The sequence below is a fragment of the Aspergillus oryzae genome, chromosome 4, assembly GCF_000184455.2.
Source record: "Aspergillus oryzae RIB40 DNA, chromosome 4".
Classification (NCBI taxonomy): Eukaryota; Fungi; Ascomycota; class Eurotiomycetes; order Eurotiales; family Aspergillaceae; genus Aspergillus; species Aspergillus oryzae.
In genome coordinates this window covers 3,866,918-3,884,618 of record NC_036438.1, presented here as the reverse complement: position 1 = coordinate 3,884,618, position 17,701 = coordinate 3,866,918, and the positions used below count along the sequence as shown (strand labels likewise).

General features: G+C 49.0%; 6 protein-coding genes and 2 non-coding genes across 8 annotated transcripts; 3 read left to right on the top strand and 5 right to left on the bottom strand.

Moving 5' to 3' along the window:
* Positions 1-121: 121 nt before the first annotated feature.
* On the top strand, positions 122-923 carry AO090102000246 (uracil phosphoribosyltransferase; the record flags this gene model as incomplete). The annotated part of the gene is made up of 3 exons (XM_001822409.3): positions 122-298; positions 355-454; positions 514-923. 3 exons carry the CDS (start codon positions 122-124, stop codon positions 921-923), a joined length of 687 nt encoding a protein of 228 aa, XP_001822461.1.
* A 289-nt stretch (positions 924-1,212) lies between these two features.
* Positions 1,213-1,328, bottom strand: AO090102t00006. Its single transcript has one exon. It is a non-coding gene; the product is annotated as a tRNA-Thr (tRNA).
* A 590-nt stretch (positions 1,329-1,918) lies between these two features.
* AO090102t00007 lies at positions 1,919-2,022 on the bottom strand. The gene has a single exon. It is a non-coding gene; the product is annotated as a tRNA-Phe (tRNA).
* Positions 2,023-3,450: 1,428 nt separating this feature from the next.
* Positions 3,451-5,010, top strand: AO090102000247 (uncharacterized protein; the record flags this gene model as incomplete). The annotated part of the gene is made up of 1 exon (XM_023236915.1): positions 3,451-5,010. One exon carries the CDS (start codon positions 3,451-3,453, stop codon positions 5,008-5,010), a length of 1,560 nt encoding a protein of 519 aa, XP_023091733.1.
* Positions 5,011-5,580: 570 nt separating this feature from the next.
* On the bottom strand, positions 5,581-11,577 carry AO090102000248 (RNA helicase SLH1; the record flags this gene model as incomplete). The annotated part of the gene is made up of 1 exon (XM_001822411.3): positions 5,581-11,577. One exon carries the CDS (start codon positions 11,575-11,577, stop codon positions 5,581-5,583), a length of 5,997 nt encoding a protein of 1,998 aa, XP_001822463.1.
* An 879-nt stretch (positions 11,578-12,456) lies between these two features.
* AO090102000249 (uncharacterized protein) lies at positions 12,457-12,940 on the bottom strand (the record flags this gene model as incomplete). Its single annotated transcript, XM_023236914.1, has 2 exons — positions 12,457-12,584; positions 12,715-12,940. The coding sequence occupies 2 exons, from the start codon at positions 12,938-12,940 to the stop codon at positions 12,457-12,459; spliced, it is 354 nt and encodes a 117-aa protein (XP_023091734.1).
* A 735-nt stretch (positions 12,941-13,675) lies between these two features.
* Positions 13,676-14,752, top strand: AO090102000251 (metallophosphatase domain-containing protein; the record flags this gene model as incomplete). Its single annotated transcript, XM_001822413.1, has 1 exon — positions 13,676-14,752. The coding sequence occupies one exon, from the start codon at positions 13,676-13,678 to the stop codon at positions 14,750-14,752; it is 1,077 nt and encodes a 358-aa protein (XP_001822465.1).
* A 434-nt stretch (positions 14,753-15,186) lies between these two features.
* On the bottom strand, positions 15,187-16,793 carry AO090102000252 (L-lactate dehydrogenase (cytochrome); the record flags this gene model as incomplete). The annotated part of the gene is made up of 2 exons (XM_023236913.1): positions 15,187-16,266; positions 16,320-16,793. 2 exons carry the CDS (start codon positions 16,791-16,793, stop codon positions 15,187-15,189), a joined length of 1,554 nt encoding a protein of 517 aa, XP_023091735.1.
* Positions 16,794-17,701: the final 908 nt, after the last annotated feature.

Here is a 17,701-nt window from a genome sequence, read left to right as displayed (position 1 = left end):
CACTTCTCTGATGTGTATATATTTCTTGCTTCTCTCCCCCCTCACAAGCTTTCATTTTCTTATCTCTCTATTTTCCTACGACCTCTAGAACCATACGATACTCCAAATTACCTCAGCCACGATGTCTCTTCCCCCGAACGTCCATATCTCATCTCACCCGTGCCTACAAGCCAAGATATCCCAGTTACGGTCCCATAAAACTTCTACCCGCGAAACAAGGAGCCTTGTCCATGAGATCACGACCATTCTAGGCGTGGAGGCCTTCTCAACGGTATTGAAAGCTACAAAGCGGGGAACGGTAAGGATTGATCATCCCTGATCGTATCGGATCGACGAGATTGATCCACTTTCCAGGATCAAACCCCGTTAGGTATCGAATATGATACCCAAGATATTGAACCCGCCAATGTCGCAATGGTACCCATTCTTCGATCTGGATTGGGCATGACTGAGGGTACGTTGTCCAATTCGCTCTGAGAGGTCCCAATTCTCACCATATGCACAACAATTTAGCAATCAACAACCTGCTCCCAGGCCCGGTCCCTATCTACCATTTGGGTCTCTTCCGCGAGAAGTTCACCCTTCAGCCCGTCGAATACTACAATAACCTCCCCTACCAACGCCAGGATGGCTCTGACTCCAACACCGCCGCCGCAGACACAGCTATTCTTCTTGACCCCATCGTCGCCACAGGTGCCACGGCTGAAGCGGCGATTCACCTTCTGCGTGAGTGGGGAGTGAAGCGAGTGGTAATGCTCAGTGTACTGGGCTCCGAGACGGGTATTCGTCGGGCTGTAGACTCTTGGCCTGAGGGAGTCGAGTTCTGGACAGGGGCGGTGGACGAGAAATGCAATGAACGAGGCATGATTGTTCCTGGCTTAGGTGATATCGGCGATAGATTGTTCGTTGCCATTGGCAAGTAGGGTCGAGTAATTCTTGATATATATTTTATCGTTTCCGATGCAGAAATGCAATTGCCTAGATCTAATCATATCGTGAATCATTGAAGTAATGGTTTGTTGCCCTCATGGGGGGCGTGAGGTGAGATATTGATAGTACATGTGAGAGAGCTGCAACTAGAAGGGAAGGTGCCGAACCATGGTCCCTCCCTTCAACCCTCTAAAGATTAATGATGCAATACTAGGACTGTCGAATTTGAGGATATGGAGGAACTACTTGACAAATAGTAAAGTTGGAAAAGTAAAAAAAGGTTGCCCTCACGCGGGATTGAACCGCGGACCTCACCATACCTCAACACCTAGGCTCTAGACGTAATCTGGATGCCTGGGGCTACGAGTGGCGCGCTCGTACGACTGAGCTATAAGGGCTTTTTGTTGTTTTTCTATTCTGTAGTACGGACTACAAAGGCGCACTTCGAAAATTTGAAAATTTTTCTTCAGTTACAATGAATTTCACAGACGAAGGGCTCCTGACCACGGAGTTGGAGCTATACATGACAGCTATTGGAGCCAGCAGAAGCGTGATAGACTAGGATGATATAAGGGGCAAAAGCAAGGGAAAAGAGCAATATACTGTACCCTACAAAATTGTAGGATTATGCCCTCAAATGCAGAGAGGCTGGGAAAGGAACGTCCCTAATTAAAGAGTAAATGGCGAAAGTGGGAGACTAGCCTTAGCCGCAGGTGGCAAAATGAAAGAGAAAGAAGGAAAAATATAGACGCCGGACCAAACTCAGGACATAGGCCAATCGGGCACATTGTGCAAATCTCTTATCTCTTTGGTGTGCACTATTTGGGGTATTTTTTTTCTCTTTTTCTTTTTTTTCTACGTGGGAGCATCTGTATTCCTGTTTCTGCTTGCACTTACAGAGCAATTTGCAGATATAATTGAAGCTTTAAGGTTAGGAGATATCTATGAGGCACAAAAAATCTGAAGTGCATAGAGATGCAAAAATATTTGCGGTGAGCCGGGATCGAACCGGCGACCTTTAGATAACCCAGATGGGTCTATCTGATCGAAGTAAACTTCAGTCTAACGCTCTCCCAACTGAGCTATCCCCGCAATTGCTGATATGTGGCAGGATTAAAGGCTCTATAAAGGAATATATGTGGAGAAGTATCCTATTAAGAAGTTCACCTTCATAAACATCTAACAGGTGATCGGGAGGTCGGCGGTTGGGCTCGTCTCAAATGTTTTTGCTTTTTCTTGCCTCTGCTGGCTGTCCTGTACAGCTATTTTTGGTTTGCTTTCTACTAATATGGTGATAATGGAAATCATGTTACTGGTGAGCATTCCCCTTTTCTTTCCCAGTGTCTTCAACCAAGATCTTTACCGTGTACAATTTGAATCGGGATATCCACTCATTACTGTTTGCATGACGGAGTCCATACCCAGTGAGGCTATAACGCAAAGGAAAGTCTCCGCCGACGCTTTGACGCTAATCTGGCAGTTAGGGCACGGGAGATGAAGGTCCAATCGTGCAACCTCCACTAGACTGATCTAGGGTAAAAAGCCACCTGAGTGGGTCACTTACGATGCCCTCCCTTAATTTCGCAGCATCAACGCTCATTTGCAACTTTTCAAATAAGCATCGTGATAGGGTACGGTGGAATGAGGGACTCCATCCACCGCTACCAGTCCATGAAGGCCATGAAGACCAGACCGTCCACGTTCCTCCCATCCGTTGTCCAATGGAGGGGCTGAGGGACCTCTTTGTGACAGTTTTGACTCAAGCGCCCCGGCGCTTGATCAACAGGCACAGCGTCGGTCTGAGACGTTCGTTGGTTTGTTTGAGAAGATCTCGCTTCGTTCAATCTACTGGAAATTAAATTGCGACACTTGGCCAGCCCGTGTCTGATTAGATCGATCCATAACTCTGCGACAATCTCCACTGCGTCCAAATCCTCGTCATCCTTGAACCCTCCTTTTCCTTTTATCATGGACTGACTGACTCTTTCTTTTTCTCGTGTGCTGTTTCACCATTTAGGGCCTTCTGGAAGGCTGTCCGTTCCTTTTATTGTTGTTATCATTATCTTCGTTTCCGATGCTGAGATCGAGTCTCATGTCAGCTTACCTTCACACTATCACTCGTTTAGTTTCTTTATTTGAATTCAATTCTTTGTCTGAATCCATCAGCTCCTACTATCATTAAATTCCAGCATCGCTGACCCGCAAATCGCGCAAATGGCCAGAGGTCTTTTTCTGGGGAAACCCCGTGCCCCGCGGGAACCAGACATCTCCAAACCCATCCTCAAGCATACAGATGCATTACCACGAAACAACCTCAAGGCCCTGAAAAATGGTAGCACAACGCACCATCGACCGATCCAGCAGGCTCGTCGGGACTCCCAGCGCCCCCGGACCTCAGAAGGACACCAGCAGGACAGGAAGGTAGAAATACCCGAGCCTGGATTCGATTTTGGGATAGCAGTGCCTCCAGCTGAAGCGATACAATCGCCGACACTCAGCGAAAATGGCTCGGATGAAAACATGATCGGAATCGCTCTAGGTAGTCCCCGTTTGGTGGACCCACAGAACACTTTTGCGCAGATGCAGGAGAAAGCGATGGAGTCTGCGCGCGGACGCCCCAAAGCAGCCCCGCAGATACAGCGGAAGCCGAGCAAGTGGAGGAAAATCGGCGGATTGTTCAAGGCGAAGAATGCTGTTGCGTCGGGCGCGAGTCAGCCTTTTTATCAGGTTCAGGTTCAGGGTAGTCAGGCGCCTCTTGCGCAGGGTTCTTCGCATTCCATTGATTATCAGAGTCGCGAGGCGAAATCCAACCATGTCATGGATACGGAGGTATGGCCGTGTCTTGAGCCAGAGGTCAAAGCAGAAGAGAAGCACCAAAATGCCAGTGTCGCACAGGTGTCAGCTCAAGATAGACAACAGTGTGCGGTGTCGAAATCGGGACCTCTGCTGCAGGTCGATATCCCAAGTGTTGAGATGGAACGATACAGCGTGATGTTCAGCGCGCTACTCAACAAAAACGAACCTTCCCCGTTGAACAGACGCAGCAAAACCCTAGAAAACATTAGCGTTACCAGCACCGAGGTAAATCATTCAACATCTCCCCCGATATACATCACATATAAGATACTAAACCCACATCAGACATCACCCCCACCACCAGACTTGCTTCCGCCCCGACGAAGGGCCACCTCGCCAACACGCTCCAACTCCCCCAGACTCTCACTATTTCCGGCAACACAGAAGAGCAAAGCTTCCAAGATGCTAGGTACTCAGAACCTCCCACGGGGCCCCAGTCCCCTACCCCGAAACCAAGTATCCAGAGCCGAGTCGCGCCAGGAAGACTTGTCCAATGAACAAGATCACATTCTCCTCATGGTCCGCAGTGACACAATAAGCTCCCACAAACCTCAAGACTCAGTATCCTCGTTCATTTCAAGCACAACCATCAACTCAGACGACGAAAAATTCATTCTGCAAAAGCTCAAGCCAGTCCAAACCTACGTCGACCCCAAAGGCGAGCCTGAATGGGAGATGATCAGCAAGCGAAAACCATCTGCAGACGAAACAAAACCGCAGAAATTGACCCCAGCGCTTTCGCTCAACACCCAGGAACTATCGCCCGAGCCTAAGAACAGTGAGTCGACGGCATCGTCTCCGATCCTCTCACCTCTTGCCGCCGTTCAGCAAAGATTCTCTCCGTTGTCTCCCTCAGATAGTAGTAAATCTACCGTTTCACCAGCAGAAACCATCCGCATGCCTCTCACTAACGAAACTAAAGTCGAAGAAGACGACAAGACGACACATGAGCATGAGCCCACAGACCCCACCCCGGACGAGGAACCAGAGTCAGAAACCGAACAGGATCACGAGGAACAAGAACGGGAGCCAGCTGATCCCCTCCCGACCATCGAGATCTCCATCGCAAGATCCGTCTCCGTCTCAAAGAGAAAGCAAGTCTTGGTACCGGTGGGACGGCGGCCTGATCGCCTCACTCCCAGGGCTAGAACTCCTCAGATGGTGAATGGGCAGTACGGTCATCGACACGGCAATTCTCAGGATGCTCGTATCGAAAGTGTATGATGTTACTTGGGATTGATACATGCTAGTTTTATCTCTCTTTGTTTGAGATCGTGTTGCATCTGGTGCCTGAGAGCGACTTGGCTTGGTCTTTCGTTTGCCTATTTTCGCGACTCTCTTCTATTTTTCTCTGATTGCCTTCAAAACCAGCATTGCGATTGATGGGTTTTTATTTTATTTTTCTTTCCTCTTTTGACTTATACTATGCATATTCGTTGCGTCATGGACGGCGATTTGCGTTTCCATTCACCACTTTGAGCACAGCCTCGCGTTCATTCTTTCTTTTCTAACTTCATGACTTCTTTTTTTTTTTTTTTTTTTTTTTTTTTTTGGCGGCGCCGAAAGCGAGAGCCGGATCTTTTGCATTTCTTCTCATGAGAGCTTGGATTATCTTTAAAAAGGACAGGAGTAGTGGTCGATGATTAGGTGTTATAAATTTTCTTCTTCGGTTAGGTTCATCCATTCCGTGCATTTTATATACTCCCATTTGTTCATGTACCTTACTTAGATCAACCAATTGAATTGTTTCATAGATTTCTATATAAATCTCTATTTCTATGTATAGAACATCATTCAACTCTTCTCTGGGTAATTGGCCGACTCAGGCACGACCTGTTTTTCAGGAGCCATATCCACTTCCACAGTTGGCATAGTCCATTCCATGCCAGGATACGAATCGCTGATGACCTTGACCTTGATGCCATTCTTAGCTGCCGTGTCTGGGAATTTGACAGACGACCGGATTGTGAGAGGAGGTCCGCCTCTATGATTATTCTTCTCTCCAGGCTTGCTCGATCCGGCATTGTTCTTGCCGCGGTTGTTGCGCTGCTTCTCGACGGGAGGCCAGGAGATTCTCTTCAGAGCAAGTAGTTCTCCATCTTTACCGTCTGAGGCTGCGCTGCAGACTATCAAGAAGAAGCCTTCGGTTTGTGGCTTGGGGAATCGAGGTGCGTAGATTCTGTATTCCGAGTCCATTGCGGGGTTGCGTCTAGTCAAGGATACACTAATACCAGTTGCCGAGACCTTGGAGACTGATACCGATAGATTCGGTAGATAGGAGGCAGCTTTGGTGAATTGGGCGGCCTGAGGAGGAGAAAGCTGTAGTTTCTTGGGGAGAGTTGACACGGCAGCCGTAGGTAGAGATGAGAATGCAGCGAGGGAAGCCGGAAGGAAGGGTGCCTTGGCGTTGACACCAACGCCTGGTAGAATCGACAGTGGGATATCTTCAGGCCACCTGGCTGACTTAATGCATTGAAGCAGGGACATGAGCATTTGGCAAGCATGTAGGTAACCTAGTTCGGCCATGACATCGATCGAAGCCTGCAGAATACGGATGCCCTGATCTAGAACAGACGTCTGATCTCCGACATAATCGGAAATCGGAAGATCAATTCGCGACATGTAGGCTTGAAGCAATAAGAACGCTTTCACGTGGGGATCCCACATTGGTAGGTCTCCCATCGATTCAACAGATAGTGGCAAATTTTGAGCCAACTCTGCATTAATGAAATCTTCGTTATGTCGTACGGGCAACTCGTCGAATTCTGTCGCGGAACACATCCAGCTCAAGACATCATGGAATGTAGGGTTCGGCTTTGCATGTGCCATGAGGTACCGAATAGTCTTGTGTGACAAATAGTAGTAGCTCATGACCTTGCCAAATGGTGTCGGGTCGACCTCACCTGTTGCAGAATCAAGCACAATACATGACGACGCTGCTAGCTCACCGAGCGACTTATCGACCAGATCAATCATGAAATCTTGGGCTATAGTCTGAGCGGCAATAGTGTTGTGCTCCTCAGCCGAGATCTCCAAGCCGTAGTACGAAGGGTTCTTATGCAGTCTCCGGAAGAAAAATGTCCAAGTCAGGTAGTCCAGTGCATCTTGTTTTGTTGTAATTGTTCCTGCAGAAACTTCGGCTCCCAAGTGGTTATCGAGGACTTTGTGCAAAGTGGATTCTACCGGGAACCCAGTGTGCAAAAAATGCTTGTAGAAGGCTTTCTTCGAGTCTTGAGTGAAAATGCGAGCAATACCTGACGAGTCGAACTGCGGACGACCTGCACGACCCAGCATTTGCAGAACGTCAGTTAAGTCCATGTCCCTATATCCCTCGATCTTTGCATCAAAGAACTGGGTTCCTTTGACAACTACAAGGTGTGCTGGAAGGTTAACACCCCATGCGAGAGTACTGGTCGCGACAAGAATCTGTATCTTGTTGTTTGCGAAAAGCTCCTCGGCTAGCTGACGATCAGATTCCACCAAACCGGCATGATGCAGACCGATACCGAAGCTGAGCGCCTCCCGCAATGCATCATCTTTGACTCGCGCGAGATTCAACTCTAAATCATCTTCCGACATGCGAACGAATCGACGAGGATTATCTTCCATTCCACAATAATTGATCAGATCCTTGGCAGTTAGACGAGTCTGTCTACGAGAAGCGACGAAAACAATCACGGGCTTTTCTGGAGAGTGGTTTTTGATAGCCAAAAAAGTTGGTCGATTCATGGACTGCATGAGTGGACAGAATCCACGTTGCTCAGGGAAACCATCAATGTAAATCTCGAGGGGGACAGGACGCACAGAGTGCCGGAAGTTGTACAGTCCTTCTTTCACACCCAACCAATTCGCCAAATCGGTGGCATTGGCGCAAGCAGTAGACATACCCATCAGCCGAACGGATCCCTTGGACTGTGAAGCAATGTAATTCATTCGAGATACAATGATCTCAAGAATAGGGCCGCGGTCACCGCCTAGCAAGTGGATTTCATCAATGATCACCAAGCTGACCTTACGAACGTAATCTCTAGTCTGCCAACTACGAGAGATACCGTCCCATTTCTCAGGGGTTGTGATAATGATGTCTGCATCTCGAATGGTCCGCGTGTCCGGAGTATTGTCACCAGTCAACTCGACCAACTTCAGACCCATAGGTCCCGTGAGGCGCTTTTTCCAGTCGTGGACTCGCTCGCGGACGAGGGCTTTCATTGGTGCGATATACACGACCTTTGATCCTGGCTTTTCCCTAAAAGCCCACCACATAGCCAACTCTGCAGCTACCGTCTTTCCACTTCCAGTAGGAGAGCCTAGGAGGACGTTGGCAGGAGTGTGATAGAGAAGGTGGAAAATTTGTGTTTGCATCGGGTTGAAGAACTGGAACCGCTGTCCATAGAGTTCTTCGAGAATAGGATTTTTGAGGGCAGAAATAGGCAGTGGTTGGAGGTTGAGAAGGTCTGTATAAACGCTCTCTGTGTCGGGACGAATAAGATGTTGGAATGAGACTGGAGTTACCGTTTCCGCACCTAACCAACGATCTGATATGGCACGAACGTAAATTTGACTTGGTAATGGGTCCGAAAGTGGGATGGTGAAGTTGAGCTCGTGCTCGTCATGAAGCTTCTTCCGGCTGAGGATGAAATACTCATGATGGTAGATTTCGGAAGTTTCCGAGTTTTCTACCCAGATCCAGTACGATTCTGAAGCTCCATGATGCCTGTCATTCCAAGTATACTCGGGATAGAGGGGTAGGCGGATGCGCAGGACGTCGCGGTTTAGAGGTGCAATTTCAGCCTCCACGCTGAGTGTAGGGAAATTGTCTAATAATTTTGCTAGAGTCTTGCCCATTTTCTGGTTGTGAACCAGTTGTCCAATCTCTGAAACATCCATGTCCCTCATCGATTCGATAGAGGAGCTGGGCAGCCTTTCATCCAAATTTCTTAGGATGGGCTGGGGAAGATCAAACTGATGGAATGGGTGATCGAAGGGCCATATTTGTTTTTCAATGGACTTGCACATAGACAGCAGAACCTGGCATTGGTAACCCCAACGTCGGTTCAACGCAATCATAAATAAAGCGCGGCATATACGCGCTGCATTTTGTGCAACATAGCCGGTGTCCGATACCAATGCGAAATCTTCAACCTTAGCACGCGAGATATAGGACTGTAGCAGAATATTGGTCTTTGCATGAGGAGAATCGTTTCCACCCTCTATCTCTGTCTGGACGGCCTCTTCCCTTAGTCTGTTCAACTCCTTTGACTCGTTTTCTCTCGACTGGATATTGTCGAATTCACCACTCATACTAATCATTTTCAGCACGTCTGCTTCTCCTGCCTCGGCACGCATCAATTCGTTGAAAATCTCAATGCTGGTTTGTAGGACGTAGTACTGGCTTGCAATACGGCCAACATCCTTCGCTCGAAGTTCCTCTGTCCGTTCATTGAAGATGATCATTTGACTCTTTTGCAATACGAGGGCAGCCTGAATGATCAACTGGCGACGTCTTTGGACCAACATAGGATCGTCACGTATTTCAGCCCACTCAATGCCATAGTTCCGAGGCTCGCGCTTCATGCGCACAAAGAGGTAAGAATATCCTAGCCACTGTACAGCTTCCGGGACGGAGGTGACCGTGCCAAGAGAAATCTCGGCATTTAGATTGTCTACAAGTCGGCTGGAGAAACGAGACTCAATCGGCTGTTGAGATGTCACCGCAGAAAGATAATGGTGCAGTTTATTATACGTGGTACAGATAAAGCCAATACCCGTATCTTGGAATTGGGGACGACCAGCACGACCGAAGATCTGAAGAACATCGAGGATGCCAAGATCGACGAACTTTCCCTCCTGGGGATTGTATAGCTGTGTTCCCTTAATGATAACTGCTGCAGCAGGAAGGTTGACACCCCATGCCAGTGTAGCGGTACAGCAAAGAACTTTAATCAGGCCTTCAGAGAACATACGTTCCATCAAATTACGGTCGCTCCGGCTCATTCCAGCATGATGAGTTCCAAAGCCACTGGCAAAAAGATCCCGCAACTCACGAGCACGAGCATGTTTCATATCCTTGAGCCCATTTGAGTAATTTTCATGATCCTGGCAGCTGAAAAGATTCTCACAGCCCTCATCAGCAGCCATTTGCTTCAACATTCGAGCAGTTAGAACCGTATCTTTCCGCGAATGCACAAAGACCATGACCTGATGTCCTCTTTCAAGCATATCACGCACTTTCTCGTAAGACACAACATCGATGTTTTCTCGAGATTCTTTGGAGCCAGGCTTTCCTTTAACACCAATGAAGTGTTGCTCAAGAGGAACAGGCCGGAACGAACTGTCAAAGTAGAATAGACCAGCCATCTTATTCACCTTGAGGAAATCGGCGACATCGAGATAGTTGGGCAGAGTGGCAGAAAGACCAACGATACGGATGAGTGATTGCGTACTCTCGACCTGACGCTGGGTACGGGCTACCAAGGATTCGATGACGGCACCACGCTCGTCGTGAAGCATATGAACCTCATCGATGATCAGCAACCGTACTTTCTGTACAAGCTCAGTGTCTCCAGTGCTCTTCCGTGTTACCACGTCCCATTTCTCAGGGGTAGTAACAATGATTTGGGTTTCTACGATTTCGCGCTTTGTGAGTTGCATGTCACCAGTCAGTTCACGGACCTGAATTCCGAGCCAGGCCAGTCGCTTCCCAAGCTTCTCAGTGACTTCAGCAGCCAGCGCTTTCATCGGAGCCACATAAACAATCTTGAAGTCATCCACCTGAACGGCAAACTCCGTTGCCTCCGGTTGTTCAACAGGGTTTGGAATAGTATTCTTGCCAACGGCATTGAGAATCGTCAGCATCGCGGCATCCGTCTTACCAGCACCAGTTGGAGCACAAATAAGCATGTTTTCGCTTGTTTTGTAAGCAACCTCATACAGTAAACTTTGCATCCGGTTCAATGTTTTGTAACCTCTGAAGGTGCCTTGACATAGACCGTCCAAGGAAGATATCTGCACCAGCTTTTGCGTGGTTCCCAAAGTGCCTACCCTGGATGCTGGAACCTCCACCTCGGTGTATTTCTGCTCATCTGTTTGCTTGCTACCAAGGGGCAGCCCGTATTTTTTTCCGCTAAATGAAAGCACGTTCCTATTGTCATGCGACTTGAAAACATGGGGATACTGTGGCTCCTGTCTCGTTTGCGCCGGCATCAATGGGGCATTTTTGTGTTCAAAGTCCTGCCGCCGCAGTGCCTGTTCCCGTTCTGCCCTTGTCTGTAACCTTCCTGAGAAAAGACCGTCCGTTTGCGCCTCTGGACCAGAGTGACCGCTCCTAAGGATTTCCGTCCGGTGTGCGATCAGCTCTATCACGAAGTCCAGGTCATCGAATCCAACGATCTCGGCCAGGGACATTTGCAATTCGTCATCTCCGCTGTCGGTCGCTAGCGCAGCTGTGATCTGTTGGGCTAGCTCATTGGCACTCAGCCCGGGCTTTTGAGAGGTTAGGCTCTGGCATTTCTGCTCTAGCCAAAACTGATCGTAAGACGACGCTGAGGGAGAAGCGAAACCATCGGATTCGTCGAAATCAGCAATAGACTCGTCGTCGGAGCTGATAACATCCCAGATATCGTCGACTGTACCGGGCGAAGAATAGTCGTCGTCAAGATCTAGATCCAAGTCACTGCCATAGCCAACCTGGTCTTTGGCGGGGTCTTTGGGAAGCTTTAGCTCTGCAATGGCCTGCCGCATGGCAGCCAGTTGCGTAAGCCACTGCGACTCAACAGACCCAGGTCCATTCATGATGAGAGACTGTGCACAAGGACAATATTTTAGAGAATGGAGACAGGCAACAGGAACAAAGCAAAAACTAAAAGCCGTGGAGGTGGAGTGAGATGGAGAGGTTGGATTTAAGCGGGCAGAACAAAAGACCGCCTAACCGATATGATTAGCGGTAGATAGGACCGGAGTATGCACTATTCCTAATACAGGGATAAAGATCTATTGGAAGGGTTGACATAGTCCATATAGTTGCACAAAGATAGCGCTTTCTATGCATTTATCATGGTGAAGCTCTAGGACAAGTTGGGTAGGAAGATGAAGGAGTAGTAAGTAAGCTCTGTTGATCATGGAGCTAAAAGACTTCAGCTATTAATTTCGTTGAAGACGTTGGTGGGCGCTCCGGCCGCAGCTGAGATGATAGGATTAACATGACAAGATATCACCACAGTGTGGGGTGCATGAAGCTATAAATCCCAAATTCAGAGTAATATGGTGTCATAATCCGCTGTAAGTAATCGGACCAATCATTTTGCCACATCCAGACTGCGAGAGCTTTTGAGAACTCCCAGTATTCAGGATACCAACCACCAAACTCCCAGTCCACAATTCCTGTGACATTTCCATTATTGACCATGATATTCGCGAGGCGTAGGTCTCCATGGATGAACACGATCTGATGCTTGTTCTGGGATAGCATGCCAGCTAAGAAGCTCTTAATATGATATCTTGGCACCTTCGTTTGATAAGCATCGATAAGTGCATTGTCGAAGGCTTCTTCAGTACTAAACGGTCCTTGACATGTATATTAGCTTTCCTGAATATTCATGCACAGACACTACCAATCTTGGTTGGGACAACCGTCCAAGATCGGATCAGCAACAGGTCTAAAATCAACCGAGCCTACATAGTCGCCGGGGGGGATTTCACGAAGTTTACGGATATACCCTTTGAGCTGGTTGGTAACACGATTTTTCGTCGCCTCATTATATGTCTCCCAAGCTTTGTCCAGACTATGGCCCTCCACAAAGCTTATAAAAATATAAGTATCAAATAGACTACTATAGTCAAGAATATCTCTGTGTATTGGACCGATAGTGTAACAGGCAAATACTTTTGGTACGGGCATCGTTTTTGTATTTTATCCAACAAAAATCATACTTTTCGCCTCGTTGAGTGTGATATGAGATCCGAGTTTCACCACAATTTCAGGAGATATCTTCGCAATTCTAACACCGCCCCAGTGGAAGATAGTGTTGCTCTTGTTAACCTTCTCCCTGACAGTTTCTGGATTGGGCACTGAAAAGCCAGGAGCTGAGCAAAGGATATCTACTCGTGGCTCACTGTCGACAGGTTGCGCAGTCTGCTCTTGTTCGCTGCTTGACATTATAGAGACAAACGAGAGGGCAAGCTAGTAAATAACTTAAAGGTGTAGACTGTAGACAACCAGTAAAAGAAGACAAGGAATGCTAGAACGTCAAGATGCCGCCCATATTTAGGTTCGCGATAGGTAACCTAGTGGCGGGATCGGTGCCTGAGAGGACAAAGCCAACCCAATCAGACAACTGTTTGGTTGGAGAGCCACAATATATAGATTGAATATAGATGAGTAAGACTTCGTACTAAGTCAATGTTTGAAAATGGGACACTCCTGAAATAACTCTAGAATACTAGAAGTACTAGTTCCTCAAATTGATGTTAGGTTCGAGGCAATGTATATATATATATATTGAAATACGAATGCCGTTTCCCCGCAAGTGAGATTCATGCCTGAATGAGCATTTGGCTATATAAGCAGCGAACTGTTAAGATATTATGAAACTAAAAAGCAAGAACACATGTATCTTCAAGGAAATACCCACATCATTAGATAAACCTTAATATCTAACCGTAAAGTGCTGGCATTGGTAGTGAGAATGCCAACGAAGTTGAAGTTGGGTCTCATGTATGTGACGAAGCATGTGATTGGCCGAACCATGGACAACGTCAGTGACCTCCGCAAGCACAATTTCTCCACCTCAAGGCAGTACAGCAGTCGAGGATAAAGACTACGGACGTACCCTCGGGTCTCCCTCGACCTACTCCGTACACTTCCCCTCTCCACCCTAAATCCTCCTCAACCATGACCTCTCCCTACCATCGCCGTCCTATACCAGATTACTTCCTCGCCTCCCCACTTGCCACCTTCCTCTATCCTCTCCACCACATTCTCCTCAGACTCCGCGGACCACCTCGATTACCTCCACCAGACGCCCACCCTATCCGAGTGGTCTGCATCTCCGACACCCACACGCTCGAATGGGACGATGTGCCAGATGGTGACCTTTTAATACACGCCGGCGATCTATGCAACGATGGCAGCGTGCGCGAGATCCAAGCAGCGGTAGACTGGCTACAAGGACTGCCCCATCCCCACAAGGTAGTCATCTGCGGCAATCACGACAGCTACTTCGACGTACGGTCGCGACTGGAAGAAGACCGGGACAAATCCTTCGCAACGGTCTCCTCCTCTACTGCCTCTCTCCGCTCCATCGATGACCTCGAAAGTCCCCACCGCATCGACTGGGGTGACATCCACTACCTTCAACACTCCGCCGTGACCATCTCCTTCCCTCCACCTTCATCCACCGGCTCTCGTGCCCGCTCCCTCACCATCTACGGCGCCCCTCAAATCCCCGCCCTTGTCCCCTTCGGCCCCGAACACGCCTTCACCTATCCACCCCACTACGACGCCTGGTCAGGCACCGTACCACCAAACACCGACATCCTCGTCACCCACACCCCACCACAATCCCATCTGGATCTCTCCCCCGTCTACTCCACCGGTTGCCCGTTCCTCCTCACAGAAGCATGGCGCGTCCAGCCTGCTCTTCACGTATTCGGGCACATCCACGCCGCCTACGGCATGGAGCCAGTTTACTGGGACGAGGCGCAGAAAGCATGGGAACGACTCTGTGCGTCGCGGCGACGACGGGCCCGTAACGGCCGTTTCAGCTCGCTCTTCGGCTTCCTCCGAGACCTATTCGATATTTCCGGATGGGTTGACTCGGCCCGGGTCGTGGTGTATGGTGTTTTGGGAGTGGTGTGGGCTAAAGTTTGGGGTGGTGAAAATCGCGGCTGCGGGTGGATGGTGAATGCAGCTTGCATGTCTCGGGATTCGAAAGGATTGTCGAATAAGCCGCAGGTTGTGGTTTTGTAAGACCGACAGAGTCATGTTAGTATGGTTCTTGGGGTTTGTAAATAGCCTGTGGAGGTAATGATTGACGTGTGCATGTACATAGGTTCGTTTGGTGCGCTATGCATGGTGTTTTTGCGGCGTTACCTCTTATAATTATTCATAATTCTTGTATGGGATTAGTTGAAGCATATGATAAAAGTTATTTAATTTTTAGATGTGTTCTTTATGTTTATATTTATAACCCAAACATCACGTCTATATGTCTGGTAGTGCGTAACGTCTTTTCACTAAATGTACAGGAATCACCATCATATATCGTCGGTCCACGTCCGACGATGGGGTATATACAATCGGCTATCTATCAACCAACAACCGTCAACAACATAACCGCAAAAACAAGCTTCATGAGAAGGACATACAAAAGGAAAGGAAGCCAAGAATGAACATTTCAACCACTATAGCTTAGCCTTCTCGCTAAACCGGGGTGCCTGGAGAGGATCATAGGCACGGAGGGTCAAGGTGTCCGAGGGAACAGAAGCATGGTGGCCGCTGGTCAGGCCACGCACATCGATCAGGCTGGGGTTGAGATCTGAAATCTTGGTGGCTCCAATTAAACGCATGTTCATCTCCATCTCGTCCTTGAGAAGCTGCATCGCGCGGTCCACACCGGCCTGGCCGTACGTGGACATGGCGTACAGGAATGGCCGGCCGATACCTACACCCCGGGCGCCCAGGCACAGGGCCTTCAGAATATCCGTGGAACGACGGACACCACCGTCGATGAAGATCTCGATCTTGTTCTCCCAGCCGCGCTCGCGGAGGATGGGCATGACCTCTGCGAGGACTTCGATGCCAGAGGGCGCGGTGTCCAGCTGGCGACCGCCGTGGTTGGAGAGGACGACACCGTCCAGGCCCATTTCGGCGGCACGGAGGACGTCTTCGACGCGCTGGACACCCTTCAGGACGATGGGCATCTTGGTGATGGACTGGAACCAGGGGATGTCCTTCCAGGAAAGAGAGGGGTCGATGAACGACGAGATGGCTCTGGCAGCACCCTGGGAGCGGTCAACGGCATCGCCTCCGCTGGCTTGGACGTTGGAGCCCTCGTCGGAGAACTTGGAACGCATGTCCTTCTCACGACGGCCGAGTTGAGGGGCATCTACGGTGATAAATAGACCCTTGCAGCCGCGGGCTTCGGCATGTTGAACAATGCGCTTGGTGATTGCGCGGTCCTTGTTCACGTAAAGCTGCAGCCATTGGACCTGGTCACCCTTCTTGGCATCGACAATCTCGTCAAAGGAGCAAGAAGCTAGTGTCGGGATCATCTGGATGACATCGTGATCGTGGGCAGCGCGTGTGAGCACCACTTCACCCTCAGGGTTACCCAGCTTTCCAAGGGCAGTGGCGGTTACGTAGAAGGGAATCGATGTCTTCGCTCCGAGCATTGTTGTGGAGAAGTCAACATTCTCCACATCAACGAGGATTTGAGGACGGAACCAGATCTTGTGGAAGGCAGAGTGGTTTTCACGCATAGTCTGGACATGTTGTTAGCATGGTAGGTACTCTGATTCATGCTGTCGCCACCTACAATTTCATCATCAGCACCGCTAGAGTAGTATGCCCAGGCGGTCTTCTTCATCACATCCCGTGCGACTGCCTCGAAGTCCATCAGGTTGTAGCATGCTTGCAACGGGGGCATCCGCTTGATCCGCTCTTGCCGCTCGGTTTCTTCGGGGTCTGCAACCTTCTCTTCTTGTTCGACGGTGCTCATGTCAACCTCTCCAAGGTGCTTAGAGGGATCGAGGTATTTTTCCAGAGTGTCCGGAGGGTGAATAGGGTCGAATTCCTCGGTCGCATCCTTGCCTGCGTACTTCAGGATGATCTTCTGGCCACCGGGATGCTCTGTTGCCACCGTTAGAAGACTCAGCCTGAATGGACCGCGATATACTATACCTGGTAAGAATTCGGTTATATCGTACGCCTTTCCATGGATAATGACCCAGCAAGAGTCGCGGGAGTTGTGTTCGGCAACATCAGCGCCGGTGAGCTTGCCTTTGCTCATCTTGGTAGAAAATGAAACAAGAAAAGTGGTAGAAGATGTTTCCGTGGCGAGACGAACTGATCGGAGAGTAGAAGGAAACAGGAGGTTCCAAGGAAGCTATATATGTGGGCGAGATAGTAAAAGTCTTGTCCCAGAAATTCAAGAGACGAGGTTTACAGGTTAGGTTTAGACTGGACACATGAATGGACCTCGGGATAATGGACAGCGAATTGAGATGGGGCTCGCAGCAATCGGAGCGCACTCGTTGGTCGGAAAAACGATAAAGAACGGGAGTTGATGTGCTAATCCGGGAGGCCTGGGGAACCATTGCGGGGATCCGATTCGGGCGACGAGTTTTCTCGGCCGACTTTGTTGCGACAGCTGCCAAGTTCCAGTCGGCTGGTACGGAGTACCTACACTACGGTCACCATCATTGTTGAACAACTTCCCGTGAACATTTCACGGAAACAAAGAGGGTGCCCCTTAACATCCCTTTAAAAAATTCTATGGGAACTCATTTATTCTCATCGGATATGATTTGGCAACAAATAGCGCTGGAGATCCCCGGCAATTGATCTACGTATATTAACTCGCGGTCCCCATGAGGTGAACCATTTCTGAAGTCGCATTGGCAGTCTTCCCCATTCTTATCGGATTGCTGGTTCGAGTACTTCAAAACAGACATCGGAGATTCCGATTTGCAGATTAAGAATGTAGGTGGCAACACATCAGATGAACATTTCCCCCCTGTTCTTACCCTTGCATATGCAGTGTGGATTGCAATGTTCAATTGAAAGTATTGAGTTGATACAACTCCAGACATTATTGGGCCTAGACCTGCAGAAACATGAGCCGAGTCTTAGAGTCATATCACCAGCCAAGCAAGGGGCACGATGTTGTGACACACGCTTTTCCAGAACGAATGGAAT